The sequence below is a fragment of the Canis lupus genome, chromosome 14 (genome assembly GCF_003254725.2).
Source record: "Canis lupus dingo isolate Sandy chromosome 14, ASM325472v2, whole genome shotgun sequence".
NCBI lineage: Eukaryota > Metazoa > Chordata > Mammalia > Carnivora > Canidae > Canis > Canis lupus.
The window spans coordinates 16,205,543-16,220,324 of record NC_064256.1 but is presented as its reverse complement, the minus strand read 5'-3'; the positions used below and the strand labels follow the sequence as shown (position 1 = coordinate 16,220,324).

General features: G+C 42.3%; 1 protein-coding gene across 6 annotated transcripts in view; it reads right to left on the bottom strand.

Annotated features, from left to right (window-relative positions):
* CDK14 (cyclin dependent kinase 14) overlaps positions 1-14,782 on the bottom strand; it is a 722,297-nt gene that overhangs the window by 555,071 nt on the left and 152,444 nt on the right. For 2 of the 6 annotated variants that reach the window (XM_035698544.2, XM_025471428.2), the window contains exons 1-2: positions 13,049-13,246; positions 5,654-5,685 (exon numbers count right to left, since the gene is read on the bottom strand). In XM_035698544.2, the coding sequence (XP_035554437.1) occupies positions 5,654-5,685; positions 13,049-13,139 (123 nt within the window). In that variant the 5' untranslated portion in view covers positions 13,140-13,246. Of the gene's footprint in view, positions 1-5,653; positions 5,686-13,048; positions 13,249-14,782 lie in introns of those variants that run through there. The other 4 variants (XM_035698550.2, XM_035698549.2, XM_049093543.1 and 1 more) reach the window with 3 other exon arrangements.

Sequence of the window (14,782 nt, the reverse complement as noted above, 5' to 3'; positions counted from 1 at the left end):
GATAGTGCAGATGTCAGTAAAATTAAGACGAGGTCATGCTGGCGTAGGGTGAGCCCCTAATTCAATAAGACTGGTGTCTTTATATTTTTCCCTTTTTTTAATTTAAATTCAATTAATTACCATATAATGTATTATTGGTTTCAGAGGTAGAGGTCAGTGATTCATCAGTCTTATATAATACCCAGTGCTCATTACATCCCGTGCCCTCCTTAATGGACTGTGTCTTTATAAGAAGGGGAAAGTTGGAAACACAGACATTCATTAAGGGAAGGTGATGTGAAGACACAGGGAGAAGGCCATCTACAAACGAAGGAAAGCAGCCTGGAACATTTCCTTCCCTCACAGCCTTCGGAAGGAACCAACCCAGCCCACTCTTTGATTTCACAGACTTCTGGTCTTCGAAACTATGAGACAATACACTTCTGTTGTTCAAGCCACCCAGCTTGTGGTCCTTTTCTACGACAACTCTAGCAAACTGGTACAGAGGTAAAGTCATCTCCTAAAAGAAGGAGGAGTGGAGAAGGATAGCTAGAAGGTTTGAGGGAAGGGGAAGGGTTTCAGCAGGAAACAGGCCAGCCACACAGCGCAAGACTGTGCACAGCTGCCTCGGGTTCCAGCTAAGGCTGGAGACGATAAATTTATTTACAGAGTGATTTCCTCAAGCAGCTCTTGGCAGCCACTGGGTAAGAGAGGAAGGGGTGCCAGGTCAAAATCGAGGGCAGACAGAGTAGATTTCCAGCAAAGTACAAAGGGATACGGCCACTGAGGATACTTGCAAGGGAGGGATGTACCTCTAGCTGAACAGAAAGGGAAGGGGGGGGGGTTGTGGGCTGGAAGAATGGGGTCTTCTCCACTTGGAGAAGGGGTCATCTGGGAACAGGCAGCCAGCAAAGAAGAGAGAGAGGGAGCGCAACCCCAGTGAGGAAACTAACAGGGAAAGGCTGTTACTGGGATTTAATATTTTTGATAAGGAAATCAGGGAAGTCTGAAGCTAGACGGCTGTTATACAATGTATATGTTATTCATAGACTCTGAGGCCTGAAATGATGATGGCAGTGCATGAAAAATAATGACCAGGAGTGTCCCCAAATCATATCTGTACTGATCCCTAGAATCTGGTTCTCAGAAAAATCACTGATGTATTTTTATATCTTTATACAAAATGACAAAGAGGGGTGTGGACTGGAAGCAGAGACCAATGCATACTACCTCCATCTAGCTCACAAAATTATTATATTAAACAGAGAGGAAGCAAGTTGACCTACAGTTCAGATATAAAAATGTTAGGACACCTCAGATGCTTTGTACACATGTCCCTAGGACACAAAAAATAAAATAGCTGGAAAATGCCAAAATATGTGTTGGCAACCCCTTCTACTTTGCAAACACAGAACAACTGACCAGAGAACAGAATAATTAGAAAACCTGTAAATGATCATTCATTTTTTCCCAAACAAATAAGTGCTTAATTATCTGGGTTGCGTATGATAAACAAACAAAACTCTTTGCATTTCAAAGGTTTATTTCAATCACTAGAATTTTTGTATGTCTCACTAAAGAGCCAAGCATAGTCAATCAACACTTTGTTCTAGCAATTCATCTGAGCTAAAATAACAAAGGCATGAAACAGAACAAAAACTACACAATTTAATCTTTTTTAATTTACACACAAGAACAATTCATAAATTGTTGTGGCTTTAGACATTTCCAACTCTTTCTATACACATATGTTTATACTTACTTGGAATTTTTTACTCCCAAAGTTCAAAAAGTTTTATGCGTAGTACTTTTACATTGGAGGAGATTAACTGTATTTTCCGACCTTTTTTATTTTAGGTCTCATTTTAAAACAAATCACTAAATAAAAAGATAAGATTCAAAAACTTCCCTGAAGTCAGAGGATAGAATTGTTCATTGGCATGGGGAAAACAGGACCACCAGGGGACATGGCCTATGACATCTACTAAGGACAAAAAGGGGAGAAAGAATTTGGAAAGTTCTGCAACTTCATATAATATAAAGATATCCTTATAAATGGTTAGTCCATCCACATCAAATATATAGGTTAAACCTACAGAACATAAAACACTTCCTATTTTAATCAGAGCCCAGATACACAACGAATGAAGTGCAAAATGATCGTCCTCTCCCCAAATATGATGGGTTTCAACAAAATTTCCTATTCCAACAAAATTGCCTGTTGTAAACATCCCTCCATACTTAAACTTCCAAAGTGCCTCCTTCTCTCTCTACAACAAGCATTAGCATATCATTCCTGAATATAATTCCAGGCTGCTTATGAAAATTCGCAGTCACAGTATTTCAGCCTATTTAAGAATGAACAAATAAATGTCTTTCAAATAGGTCCACATCTATTTTTCTCCTCTGTTCAAGGTCAAACATTTATACACATCCTAGAGAAATCCTCTGTAGCAATCAGGGAGTAGCACACTAAACTCTAGCTCCAGGCACTCTAGAGGAGGCCACTCCTGGAGATTAAGAAGCCCTCTGCCCCATAAATACAGAGTAAGAAGAGAGTGGCCACACCTCGATGCATATCTAAGAAGCTGACCCAGCCTCGAGGTTTCAAGAGTCAAACCTTAACTGAATTACAACAGATGGGAGTCTCCCAATTGCAAGAGGAAAAACAGAAGACCAAAAAACGAGTTCAAGAAAACTTCTAACACTGTAGTCTGAAGATGGTCATAAAACTTGGTAACTTCCTGTTTATTTAATCACAGACCCGATGCTCTTTTCTGAATTTTTTTTAATATTTTATTTATTTTTTCATGAGAGAGAGAGGGAGAGAGGTAGAGACATAAGCAGAAGCAGGCTCCCTGCAGGGAGCCTGATGCAGGACTCGATCCCATGACCCCAGGATCACAATGTGAGCCAAAGTGAGACATTCAACCACTGAGCCACCCAGATGCCCATCTTTTCTGATCTTTGTAAAACTGTAAGTTCGCGTTGATCACTATGTAGGATTTTATTTTACATTTAAAGACAGAAAACTTGAAGATGATCCTACCTATTCTTACAAATGAGAAAACTGAATGGCTAGAAACTGGTGAAGGAGAATCCACTTTGTCTAACATTCGGTCAACATTCTCTCTCCTTATTAGCAACAGATATATACTCATATTCAACAGGTATTTATTGAATGTTAAGATGTGCAAGACATCTGAGGGAATACAAAGCTGAATACAGTCATCCTCTGAAGGAATCTAAAAAGTGGTGAGTTTCAGGTAATATTTGCACCGTTTTAATAGGTAAATCATAACACAAAGCCTCAAGTGGAATTTTAGAGGAGTATCTGAAAGTTACCCTCTTTATAGCTCTAATTATTTCAAACTGAATCTTTCCTTCCTCTTTGTAGCCCTTCCAAATACAGAAAGTGATGTCATGGTGAGAACATCGGTAAAGAGAGGATGATGACAACGACAAAGACAAGGACAATGAAAATACCTTCTATGGGACACTTCTAATGTACCCATCACTATTCCGTAACCTTTACATACTTAGCTTATTTATTCTGCCCAACAATCTTAGGAAGGAGATAAGTATTTCTAATTTACAAAAAGGTTTTGGAAAAAGTAAATCAATTGTCCCTGAAAGGGTAGTTGAGTTCAAGTTTACACTCAGGCAAGTCTTTACTACTACTGTCTCCTAGGTGCCTGACCCTGGCACTTTCCATAATTAACTGGAAGTTCCCTGGCCCCTCTGGACCTAAATTTCTCTATCTATGAAATGGTGAAACTGATCACGTGATTTCCAACATCTCTTCCAGGTATGCCACTCTGCAATTTACTAATTTGAGGTTTTTAACCAATCTCTTGTGGGGCAGAGGAAAGAAAAAACTTTGTAAAAGCTAAGGAGAATTTTGCCCCAAATTACAAAATCCAGACCTTTGTGCAGAGGTTTCCGGGTAAAGGGTGGGTTGTCACAGGCTTGATATATCCTTAACTTTCATGTAGGTTCCAGTCTCAGATTTTTTTGAAAGCTAACCATAGCCATATGACAAAATAACATACAATTATTAACGATGGCACTTAAACTAAACAGGAGGTTTTTCAAATCCCTAATAATGATTAAGAGTCCTCTGTAAAAACATGGGAACATACCACATTATTGGTTACAAGCAAAAAAGCAGGATGTAATGTATGGCTTATGTTTTTTGTTTCTAAACAAGGAGAATGAAGCAAGAGCATTCAACAGTGGTCGTAGCTAGATAATAGGATTGGGAGATCTTTCCTTCTCCTTTTCCTTCTTTTTCTTTTTTATGTAAGCTTAAATTACCTCCATAATTAGAGAGGAGACTTTTCTTTACAAAGAGAGAAAAGGTGTCCAATATTCTCACACTGATTTCTTCTGAAAAGAAAATACTCTCCTAAAAACATCTCAGTAACACTGCAGAAATTCCAGAAATACAGGTTTAAAGGAGAACATCATTATTACCTACTGTAAATGAGGAAGAAAATAGTCCTCTATTGCTTCAGGTCTAGAATAACTAAGTTTTACAGGATGTTTCAGGACTACTGGTAGGGGAAGTTGCTTTGTAGTCCAGGGACATGTAGCTCCATAGAGCTGGGCCCCAGGAAAAAAAAGAACAGGTGCAATAGACAAAGCAGCAGACCATGAGAGCCAAATGCCACTGGCCCCATCCAAAAATCCTGATCTGGAGCAGGCTCTCCCTGAGTGGTCCTACCCTGCCCCACCACCAACCACATGGTCAAAGGGACTTTCCATGAACACAAATGTCCGCACTTCTCTGCAGTACTACAGCAGAGGAACGACAGGTAGCATATTTCATGGAATCTTCAACTGTTAAACAACCACAACCAAACTAATCTATGCTTCATTAGGCTGCAGGATAAGCCCATTATGTATACAGTTCTGTGTTTTCTTATATACTCCGAATATGTGTGTATGTGTGTATATATATATATATACACACATACACATGCAAGTGGCCCAGTTTATAACACAGAGCAATTACTGTTGCTCTGGATGGTGACAATGAAACCCTTCACCCTATAGCACTCTTGAGAATATTTTGTAAACACATTGTTTTTCTGGTGATTCCCATTGATATTACAAAAAACTCAGGAAAGAATACAATTTAAAAATCACATTCAGAATGCTATTAACCACCTACAAACCCTCAGCCTCATCGGAACAGACTTTTCTGCTACTTTGTAGCAAGTAGATAAAGAGAGATCTGATATACAAAGAACAGGAACTGTCAGCTTCTCCTTTGGGAGTCTGAGAGACAATATGTGGCGTCAACATCACATCACACCCTGATTCAGAGGAGGGCTGCAGGGAGACATGACGCCCAACTCACCAACAACTCCAGACTTGCCCTAAGCACCCTCCGCACACTGGGCTTCACCAGGACACTACCACCATTAAGAAGACAGCAAAACAAAGGCCTGTGGGTATCTTTTGTTAATTTAAAAAGACATATTTCTGTTGATTGTTACCAAAATTCATTCGAATGATTACTTAAAACTGAAAATAATATAATGTAAGTAAAGAGACGTCCTCTCTTTTTCTAAGGCATTTTTTTTCTCTAAGTGTGAAGTTGGCACCTATTAACTGTACCTGGCAGTAATTAAATACATCTAACATTAGATAAAGAAATTTAACCTACCTCATCAAAGGTGGTGTCATCTTTCTTCAAAGCTATAAAATAAAAAGGGAAAGGAAACAGTTATTGTGAAACATCTCAAAGAAACTAAACATCTAAGTCCCAGAAAACAGAAAGAAAACAAAGCAGTATGGTGTTTTCATTTCAGAAAGTAAAACTGTACCCCAACCTGAATAACAATGTTATGATACAAAAAGGAAAGCTGCAAATGAGACAGAGAATTGCACAGCATGCATCTTTGTGAAACACTTTCATAAATATGTAAATGGACAAGCCTCCCAAGTATGGAAAAGAAGTATGCATATCTTTCGCCTATCTCTTCTTTAGTAGGAAAAATGTTTTAATGAAAATATGAAGAATCAAAAAGTAATCTTAAAGAAATTTCCCCTTCAACTTCTGGGTTTTGAACATATATCATTATGCATGGTGTGTGGTCCTCCCAAACCAATTGTCAGGATGACACCCACTCTGCACAGTGCCCCGAATGAGATTTTCATGCCGAGAAGTTTAAATATGGTGATGAAAGACTAAGCATGTAAAATAAGCACTGCAGAAACATAATTCAAAAATTTTAACATGATCAATTTTATAACAAAGTATTACCAATGGAAACAATACATTCAGAATATTTTATAGGGGTTAGCAAATATTTAAATATGCATGGCTTCAGAATTGGAATTTTATTACTCTAAAAAGAAAGAGGAGTATTTCATGTGTTGCTGGCAAACACCAAGTTCCTTAAAACCTACAATTACTTAGAATGTTTCATATTAAGGAGAATGCATAAAGGAGCTAATTTTGCTGAAACCACTAGTTGGAGAAATGTTTCCAGTTTATAGAATTGTGCATAGGTGTTTACTGGTCTATACTAGACAGTTCTAGTAGGGATAGGAGAACTTGTATAGCTCTTACTTGGAAAGCTATGTTCTGAACAAAAGCCATGGAAAGCAAATTAGGTTGGCAATTAAGCTCTGAGAGAAGTCATGTTCTTTTTTTTTTTTTTTAATTAAGATTTTATTTATTTATTCACAAGAGACACAGAGAGAGAGAGGGGCAGAGACACAGGCAGAGGGAGAAGCAGACTCCATGCAGGGAGCCCGACATGGGACTTGATCCTGGGTCTCCAGGATCATGCCCTGGGCCAAAGGCAGGCTCTAAACTGCTGAGCCACCCAGGGATCCCCGAGAGAAGTCATGTTCTTAAACTGGAGCTATCTTATCAGAGCTTATACTATATAGTCTAGCATCTTAAAAAGGATATTTTCTGTTTCATACTATAGATGTGGTTTGGGGAAGTTGAGGGAGACGAAGGTAGATGAAATGTTTCTGAAAGTTTAAATCTTAGTTTTCCTCTCTTTTTTGCTTAAGAAACTGATCTGTAATAAATTTCTCTACTTGTTCTATAAGAGGACAGCTTCTTCTGAATGAAAAATTAAAAGATAGCCCTTTCAAGTCTCAAATGACTTATTTTGCATTCAATTACTGACACACATTTTATTACATATTTGCTTTAACTTATATTAAGTCTAAAACAGGCTATTTCAATAGAAAGTTATTAAGAGCCTAGATGATACTTAATAGTTATATTTCAACTCAGAATGTAAAACTTCTAATCTAGAAAGCTTTCTTTAAATACCAGTCAATCGTGTTACTAAACTACAATCCTCCAATCCTCACTTCCCTCAAATCTAAGGCATGTCCTCTAATCAACATACTTGAGTAGTGATTCCTAGATAAAATATTAGTTAACTACGTAAATACAGGCAAGCACCTTCAGTTCTTTTTGGAAAAAGAATTAGCTCATTGATTTCAAATACAAAGTAAATCACTGTACAGCCTCATACCTAGATCATTTAACAAGGACTAATGAAAAATTATGTGGCTGTCACGCAAGATGTGAAGTTAAAGCAGCAAGGCCTATAATTCACAGCACAAACTTTCTATATTTACCTTGGATATGATCAAAGTTCTCAAATTTAGTCGTGGATTTTCGTAAGCAAAGCATCCAATAAGAATTACAGTTGATACTATCCTTTGGGTAATTGCAAACACGAATGAAGACCCTCAAGCTAAGAGATGAGTAAAGCAAAAATGTAAAATGTCTTTGACATCTGGAAAGGACTGTTTCCTTCTTGCCACCTAAGTCCTGCCAATTCCCTCACCATTCTAGATAACGGGGTGGGGTCTGAGGGCAGAAAGAGAAGGAAGAAATAGAAGAGGGAATTGCAGGTGATTTTCTAAAATATAAGGAGCAGGAAGCTAGATTCTCTCCCCTGCATTCTATTCTCAAGCCCAAGATACCAGGGGAGAACATTTTAAGACACAAAAAATCTATGGCTTCACATAGATTGACACCTGATACATTTTCTTACAAATATTGAATCCTTGCCCTGAACAGCAGTTAACAGTAACAACAAAGGCCAATTAATGATGTCTTTGCCAAATATTCATCAGGTCATTGATGAATGAACTCTGACCTAAACAAGCACACAACATCTCATTATTGATTACTCTCCCTGATTGTCATTAATCATTTATGTAAATGTAAACTCACAATTGTCTTCAAAGATATCTTGGAATAGCAAGCATATTACATTTTTATGGGTTAACAAAGCGGTATATATTAAATCATTTAAGATAATCATATATTCGGGCAGCCTGGGTGGCTCAGCGATTTAGCGCCGCCTTCAGCCCAGGACGTGATCCTGGAGACCCGGGATCGAGTCCCACATCGGGGCTCCCTGCATGGAGCCTGCTTCTCCCTCTGCCTATGTCTCTGCCTCTCTCTCTCTCTCTCTCTCTCTCTCTCCCTCTCTCTCTCTCTGTGTCTCATGAATAAATAAAATCTTAAAAAAAAAAAAAAGATCATCAGATATTCTATTCAGTCCTCTGCTCACACAGTGCTTCCCCTAGAAAGCTTTTCATGATCTCACCAAGACTAAAGTGGTGCCCCTCCTATGCTCTCCAACAGCAAATTATGCTAATCTTCCTGGTAAAATTTGTCACTCTATATTGTCAATGCTCATTCATTGGCCTGTCTTCTCTTAAAGTCCTTGAGGACTGGTAACAATGGCCACTGGATGTCAGCACAATATCTAGCACCCAGGAGGTACTCAATAATTATTTGTTGAGTCAATGAGTTCTACCTCAATGGCAAAACGATAGCCTCCAACATTCTGAGACACACTAAAGTTTTGGCATATCAACACCATACACTATCTTCTCTTATGAGAGGGTCACAGACATAAATTCCATTTTGTAGTTTTCAAATTAAATTCTTTTTAAACTACATTGGAAGAGAACATGGTACTATACTTAAATTCTCTGGCTGAACTTTTACCCTAAAGAATGGACTTATCAAAAGACAGTGGACCCTACATTACACACTTTCAGCACAAGGTAACAAACCCCAAAATTCAGTGTAACCATAGCCTCTTTCTTTCATTCAGTTCTCCCACAAACTACACCTTTTAAAGAAATGGTATACATGGGGTCCATCTCAAATATCACGGAGTATAGACTTCCTTTCTCTGAGTTAACCTAAAGAAGCATGAAGAAGGGCATTCATATGAATATGAAGAAATGCCAGTTTGACATTAATCTTATACCAGATATTACAGAAAGCCTTCCTCCTGCTAGGCTGTCATTCAAAAAATTAAAAGAAAGAAGGAAAGGAAAAAGATTTTAATAAAAACTTTTTAACAACTGAGTTCCCATTTGTCATTATTTATGCTAACCAAAATTTAAAAGAAAAAAAAAAGTGAGACAACTACAGTAGTTCCTAAATAAGTAACACACTGATACTATTTAGCAGAAAACGATAAACACTCACCACTGAAATCAGTGGATGACTTTGAAATCCAATTACACCCATCTTATAAAAGAACTGTAAATATTATAGTCACTTTCTGGCAGAAGTCGTAAATTAGAGTGCTATGGCTTGAAAGCCAACGTGTTTTATTAGACCTTATATAATACAGTAATCTCAAATCAGCTGAATCTGAGATGGGTAGTGATAAAGTTGGTGTGTTTATTCATGTGTGAATAAATTAAACATTAGCATTGCCACTTTTATACAGTCAAAATTATTATTAATAACCATTGAATAGCACATACTTTCAAAAGTTATCCTCATTTTCTATAGATGAATGATTAATTTCTCATAGCCAAACAATAATATTTATTTTACCATATAACAAGCTACACTTTTGAATCATACCAGAAAAGCAAAATTCATTCAGTATGTTTATTTCAAAACCATCATAGGTTGGTTAAAGGGAATGAATATATTGAGATGTTGGATTATGCAACAAGAATAAACCATTCAGGGATGCCTGGGTGGCTCAGCGGTTGGGCGCCTGCCTTCAGCCCAGGGCGTGATCCCAGAGACCAGGGATTGAGTACCACGTCTCTGGGCTCCCTGCATGGAGTCTGCTTCTCCCTCTGCCTGTGTCTTTGCTTCTCTCTCTCTGTGGGTCTCTCATGAATAAATAAATAAAATCTTTTTAAAAAATTTTTTTAAAGAACAAACCATTCACTCTTTGATCTCCTCGTTAAGTATCAATGAAGAAAGGAGGATGATGGAGGAATAATCAGAAATGGGAAGGGAGAACCCCCAGTATTACACTAGATACTTTATGTATGTATCCTACCTGATTTATTCTTCACAACAACCTTAAGAAAATTGATACATGTGGACTCTGGGGTTTGTGGATACTCCACTAGTTGCCCAAAGCACATAGCAAGCTCAGAAAACAGGGTTCAAATCCAGACCAGACTAACTCCAAAACCCATCCAGTTTTTATACTGTAAAGTCAGTAGCCACTTCCCTTCTCTTTCTTCCCACCTAGAAGATCAATTATGTCAATATGATGTGATCACCAATAATGATAATAACACATTATGAACATCTACTGAGTCTGCCCTACATACCATACAGGACATGATATGCATTATTCCACCAAGTGCCAATAACAAAACTGAGTTGTACGTGAAAAACTGAAGCTCAAAAGTTGAGGGACCTGTCCAAGGTCACATAGCTACAAGTGGCAAGATGGGAAATCCCCAGTGGTCTGACACACACAGCCCACACCCTTAATCTATTCACTATATAATTCCGTATTAAAAACTCACTTCAGGGGATCCCTGGGTGGCTCAGGGGTTGACCACCTGCTGATCCTGGAGTCCCGGGATTGAGTCCCACATCAGGCTCCCTGCATGGAGCCTGCTTCTCCCTCTGCCTATGTGTGTCTCTCTCTCTCCCTCTCTCTCTGTCTCTCATGAATAAATAAATAAATAAATGAATAAATAAATAAATAAAATATTTTTAAAAATAAAAATAAAAACTCAATTCAGCAGCCTCGAGTACCTTAACATCTTTACATCATCGAACTGATTTTATTGCTTTTTAATTTTGCAAATAAATCATTAAGAAAACACATAGAAAACAAAGATTCATTTTTCTGTAATCCCACTTGCTATATGCCTTGGGTTTGCTATACAAGCATAACCACATACAATCTCTTCATCTCCTTTTACAGTATTCCAGAATGAGAGTCACTATTCAGAATCATGACCCTCTATCAATACAAGAAATAATCGGTTATGTCCACTGCACTCTACTGTTTCTGAGAAGGAGGAAGTAAAATCTACTAGATATTTTAACAAGTGTTGGAATCAAAAGGAGTTTCACATCACTAAGTCTCGGTAAGCTAGGAAATCCAATTAACTGTAATACCCCATTTGGCGGCATTGTAGTTAATACAAATTTTACTGATTGTCGATCAAAATCTTGAATTTGCTTAAACATAAGGAATTTTTAAATTAATGTCTTTGGTTTCTTACTGAGATTCAAGTGCAATGAATTATTTAACACAAAACTGGAAGGGCTCCAACAGAGTCATTAGCATTAGTAAATATACAGTTAATGTGTTTTAGAACAAGACTTAATGGACTCCAGAACCTGCTACCTCTGTGATGGTTTGGGTCCCCACCGAACAACCTCCTTAAAAATGTACACCAACTCAACACACCTTGCTCTCACTCACATTCTCCTTGGCTTCAAACTTCATTTGCATCACTAAGTAAAAGTGAAACTGCAAATATCCAATACATGTAATAAGTAAAACCAGGATTAAATACTTTATAGTCACCATACACCATAACTTTATAGTCATTTGGGGAAAGATTTTGTATACCAATAGGAAATTTTAAGTAAAAGACAACAAAGAAAACGAGGCTAAATTTTTAATCTATATTTTCTCTTACTTGAACAAAGTTTGCATATTTTAGAGTGCACTTATATAATGATTTTTTAAAGGAAGGGATAGAAGGATGACTACAATACTCAAATGCACCCCAAGGGTTTATTTTAAGGAATTAAGTACCTTATGCTTAATTTCCATTAACACCTTCATTAACATGGATGACATGTTAAACAAGTGAAACAAAGGCTAGAAGGTTTCTTAGGGAATCTGAGGGGTTATTTTTAGTGCTTGTATGATTTTCCTCCTGAAAACAGTTACCTATATAAATGTAAGTTATAACGTTAGAAAAGAGCAGCTACCGTCTTCAGGTTGAAAGGGGTTTTCTATGGCCAACCCTAAAAGGCTAACAAACCCATTCCGCATAATAGAGTTGTCACCCTGTGATGGTCTGTGACATGGATTTATTCTTAAATATCCTAAACATTTCTCAGTCGGTTTTTATTTGTAGATCGGTTGGTTGGTTGAAAGACAATAGCTCCGGAGACGTAGCAAATGTAAGAAGTTCGGGAGACTTTTTCCTAAATGTTCCGAGAAGTTCACAGCGCGCATTTTATTTGCTGCAATGGAAAGACCCGGAGAGCTCGGGACGGAACTGCCAAATCTCGCTTTCGAGGACCCGAAGTACCGAACAAAAGGTCCCAAGGTAGCTGTCCCACTTCCCTTTAGCTTGGATGGGTTAAACAATACCAAGGCACGGCTCAACGTTTCACCAGTTTCCAAAGCTGAATTATTGACTAAACACCTCAGAGCAAAGCCTGCGCGCAAGAAAAAAAAAAAAAAAAAAATAGCAAGTGACCTAGGCGGGCGCGCAGCCGGGAGCGCAGCGGGGCCCGGGGCGTCCCGTCGCCTGCCCGCCGCGGGCGCGAAAGCCCGAGCGCTAGGGGCGAGGAGAGGGGACCCAATCGGAGGCTTACGGTCCCCCCCAAACGGGCCCCCGGACCCGGAGGGAGAGGGCTGTGCCCCCTGCGCCCCCTGCGCCCCGCCCCCGCCGCGGGTCCGAGCCCGCTCGCCCCACCGCCCGCCCGCTCGCAGCGCACCCTCGGCCGCGGCCGCAGCGGAGGCGCCCGGAGCGCGGGGAGGAGGAGCCGGCGCCCGAGGCCACCGCCGGCGGCCCGGGGCTGCGCGCCACTCACCCAGGCGGCTGAAACTCTCCGACAAAGTTCTCCGCAACTTCTTCATCTTGCCGACCTTCTCGGCCGGCTGCGGCTCAATGAGGTCGCACATCTGGGCGACGCGGGGCTCCGCCAACTTCCCCAGACTGGTCCAGAGCGGAGCGCAGACAACGGCGAGGGCGCGCGGCGAGGAGAAGGCGGCGCCTCCGCCCCCGCCCCCGCCCCCGCCCCCGCCCCCGCCCCCGCCCCCGCCTCCGCCTCCTCCTCGGGCTCGGGCTCGGGCTCGGGCTCCGGCTCGGGCGGCCGCGGGCTGCAGGCTCGGAGCGGGCCTGGGCCGCGGCCGGCCGGGCGGGGGCGTTCTACGTGGTGCCGGGGCCCCCGCGCCGCGCCGCCCGCCTCATTTTCCCTCCTTTGTAACCGAGAGCCGCGCGGTCGGAGGCCGGCAGTGGGGGCGGCGCGGCCGGGGGCGGGGCGGGGCGGGGCGGGGCCGGCCGGGAACGGGGTGCGGGAGGCGGGGGTCGCCGAGGGCGCGGGGCCCGGGCGGGGAGAAGTTCTCAGCCCCGACTTTCGGGCTTCGGCGAGAAAGAGCCGCGCGGCGCGGAGCCGCCGCCCGCAGCGCCCCGCCCCGCCCCTCCCGGGCAGGGGACAGGGGACCCCGAGCGCCGGACCCCAACGGGACCTCGGCCCGCGGCTCCGAGCCCGCGTCGGCGGCGGCTTCCCCGCCCGCCCCCTCCCCGCCCGGCTCGCGCCCCCGCGCGCCCCCTCCCCGCCCCCGCGCGCCCCCTCCCGGCCCCCCGGCCGCCCCGCCCCGCCCCGCCGCGCCCCGCCCGCCCGCGCGCTCCAGCTCCCGGCCGGCCGAGGGCCTCGAACGCGCAGGGCTGCGAGCCGACTGGGCGCTCGGGCTCACGGGCCCACGCCGCGGGGAGGCCCCCGCCCACAGGGCCGCTTGCGGGAGTGGTTTCCCCCTCGCCACGAACGCGCGTGGAATGAGCGAGGCGTTGGGGGGCGGGGGTGGCCGCCACCGCTGCCTCTGGGTCACGGGGATGGAAAGGCCTGGGGACCACTCGGGTTGGGCGGGGACTCCCCCCCCCCCCCAGTTTGCCAAGAAGGCTGTGAAGTGAAAGATGCAAAGGGAAAAGTGGGCCGTTTTTTTAAGGGGAGTCAAGCGCCAACGTCCAAGCGTCGACTGCAACCCCCCGAGGCAGGGCGGATGCGGCCTTCTTCGCCCCCGTGCCAGTCTGCGCGGCTGATGGGAACGTGCATGCAGCTAATTTCTGATATGAAAACCCAGGGCCATAGTCCATAGCAAACAGAAAGTCCTTCGTCCCTTCACCAATTTTAGAATATATTTCCAAACTGGAAGACTTAGAGGCCGAAAAGATTCTGACCTCCTCTTCCCCCACCTCAAAAAATAAATTTTAAAAAGGAGGGGGGTGGGGGTGAGAGAGGCTTTATGAAAATCCCAGAACAAACAGTTCAGGCAGCAAACACACCTCGTCTTCATTCTATTAAAACGTGGTGCAGCCACGGCTCCACGTTCAGTCTCCCAGGGGAGAGAGAAGGAAAATGGGGGAGGGCAGAATGTTGATTTGGGGCCAGCAAACTCCTTATGAATAGAAATTTAGTAATCTTGAGTCATCCGGCTGTGTAAGTAATAAGAGCTTGTGAGCGTGTGACAATGCTGTTTGGTTTAAAGGAAGTTTTGGGGAGTTTGTGTTTTGTTAAAAGATTTTTATCTTGAAACAAAAACTAGCC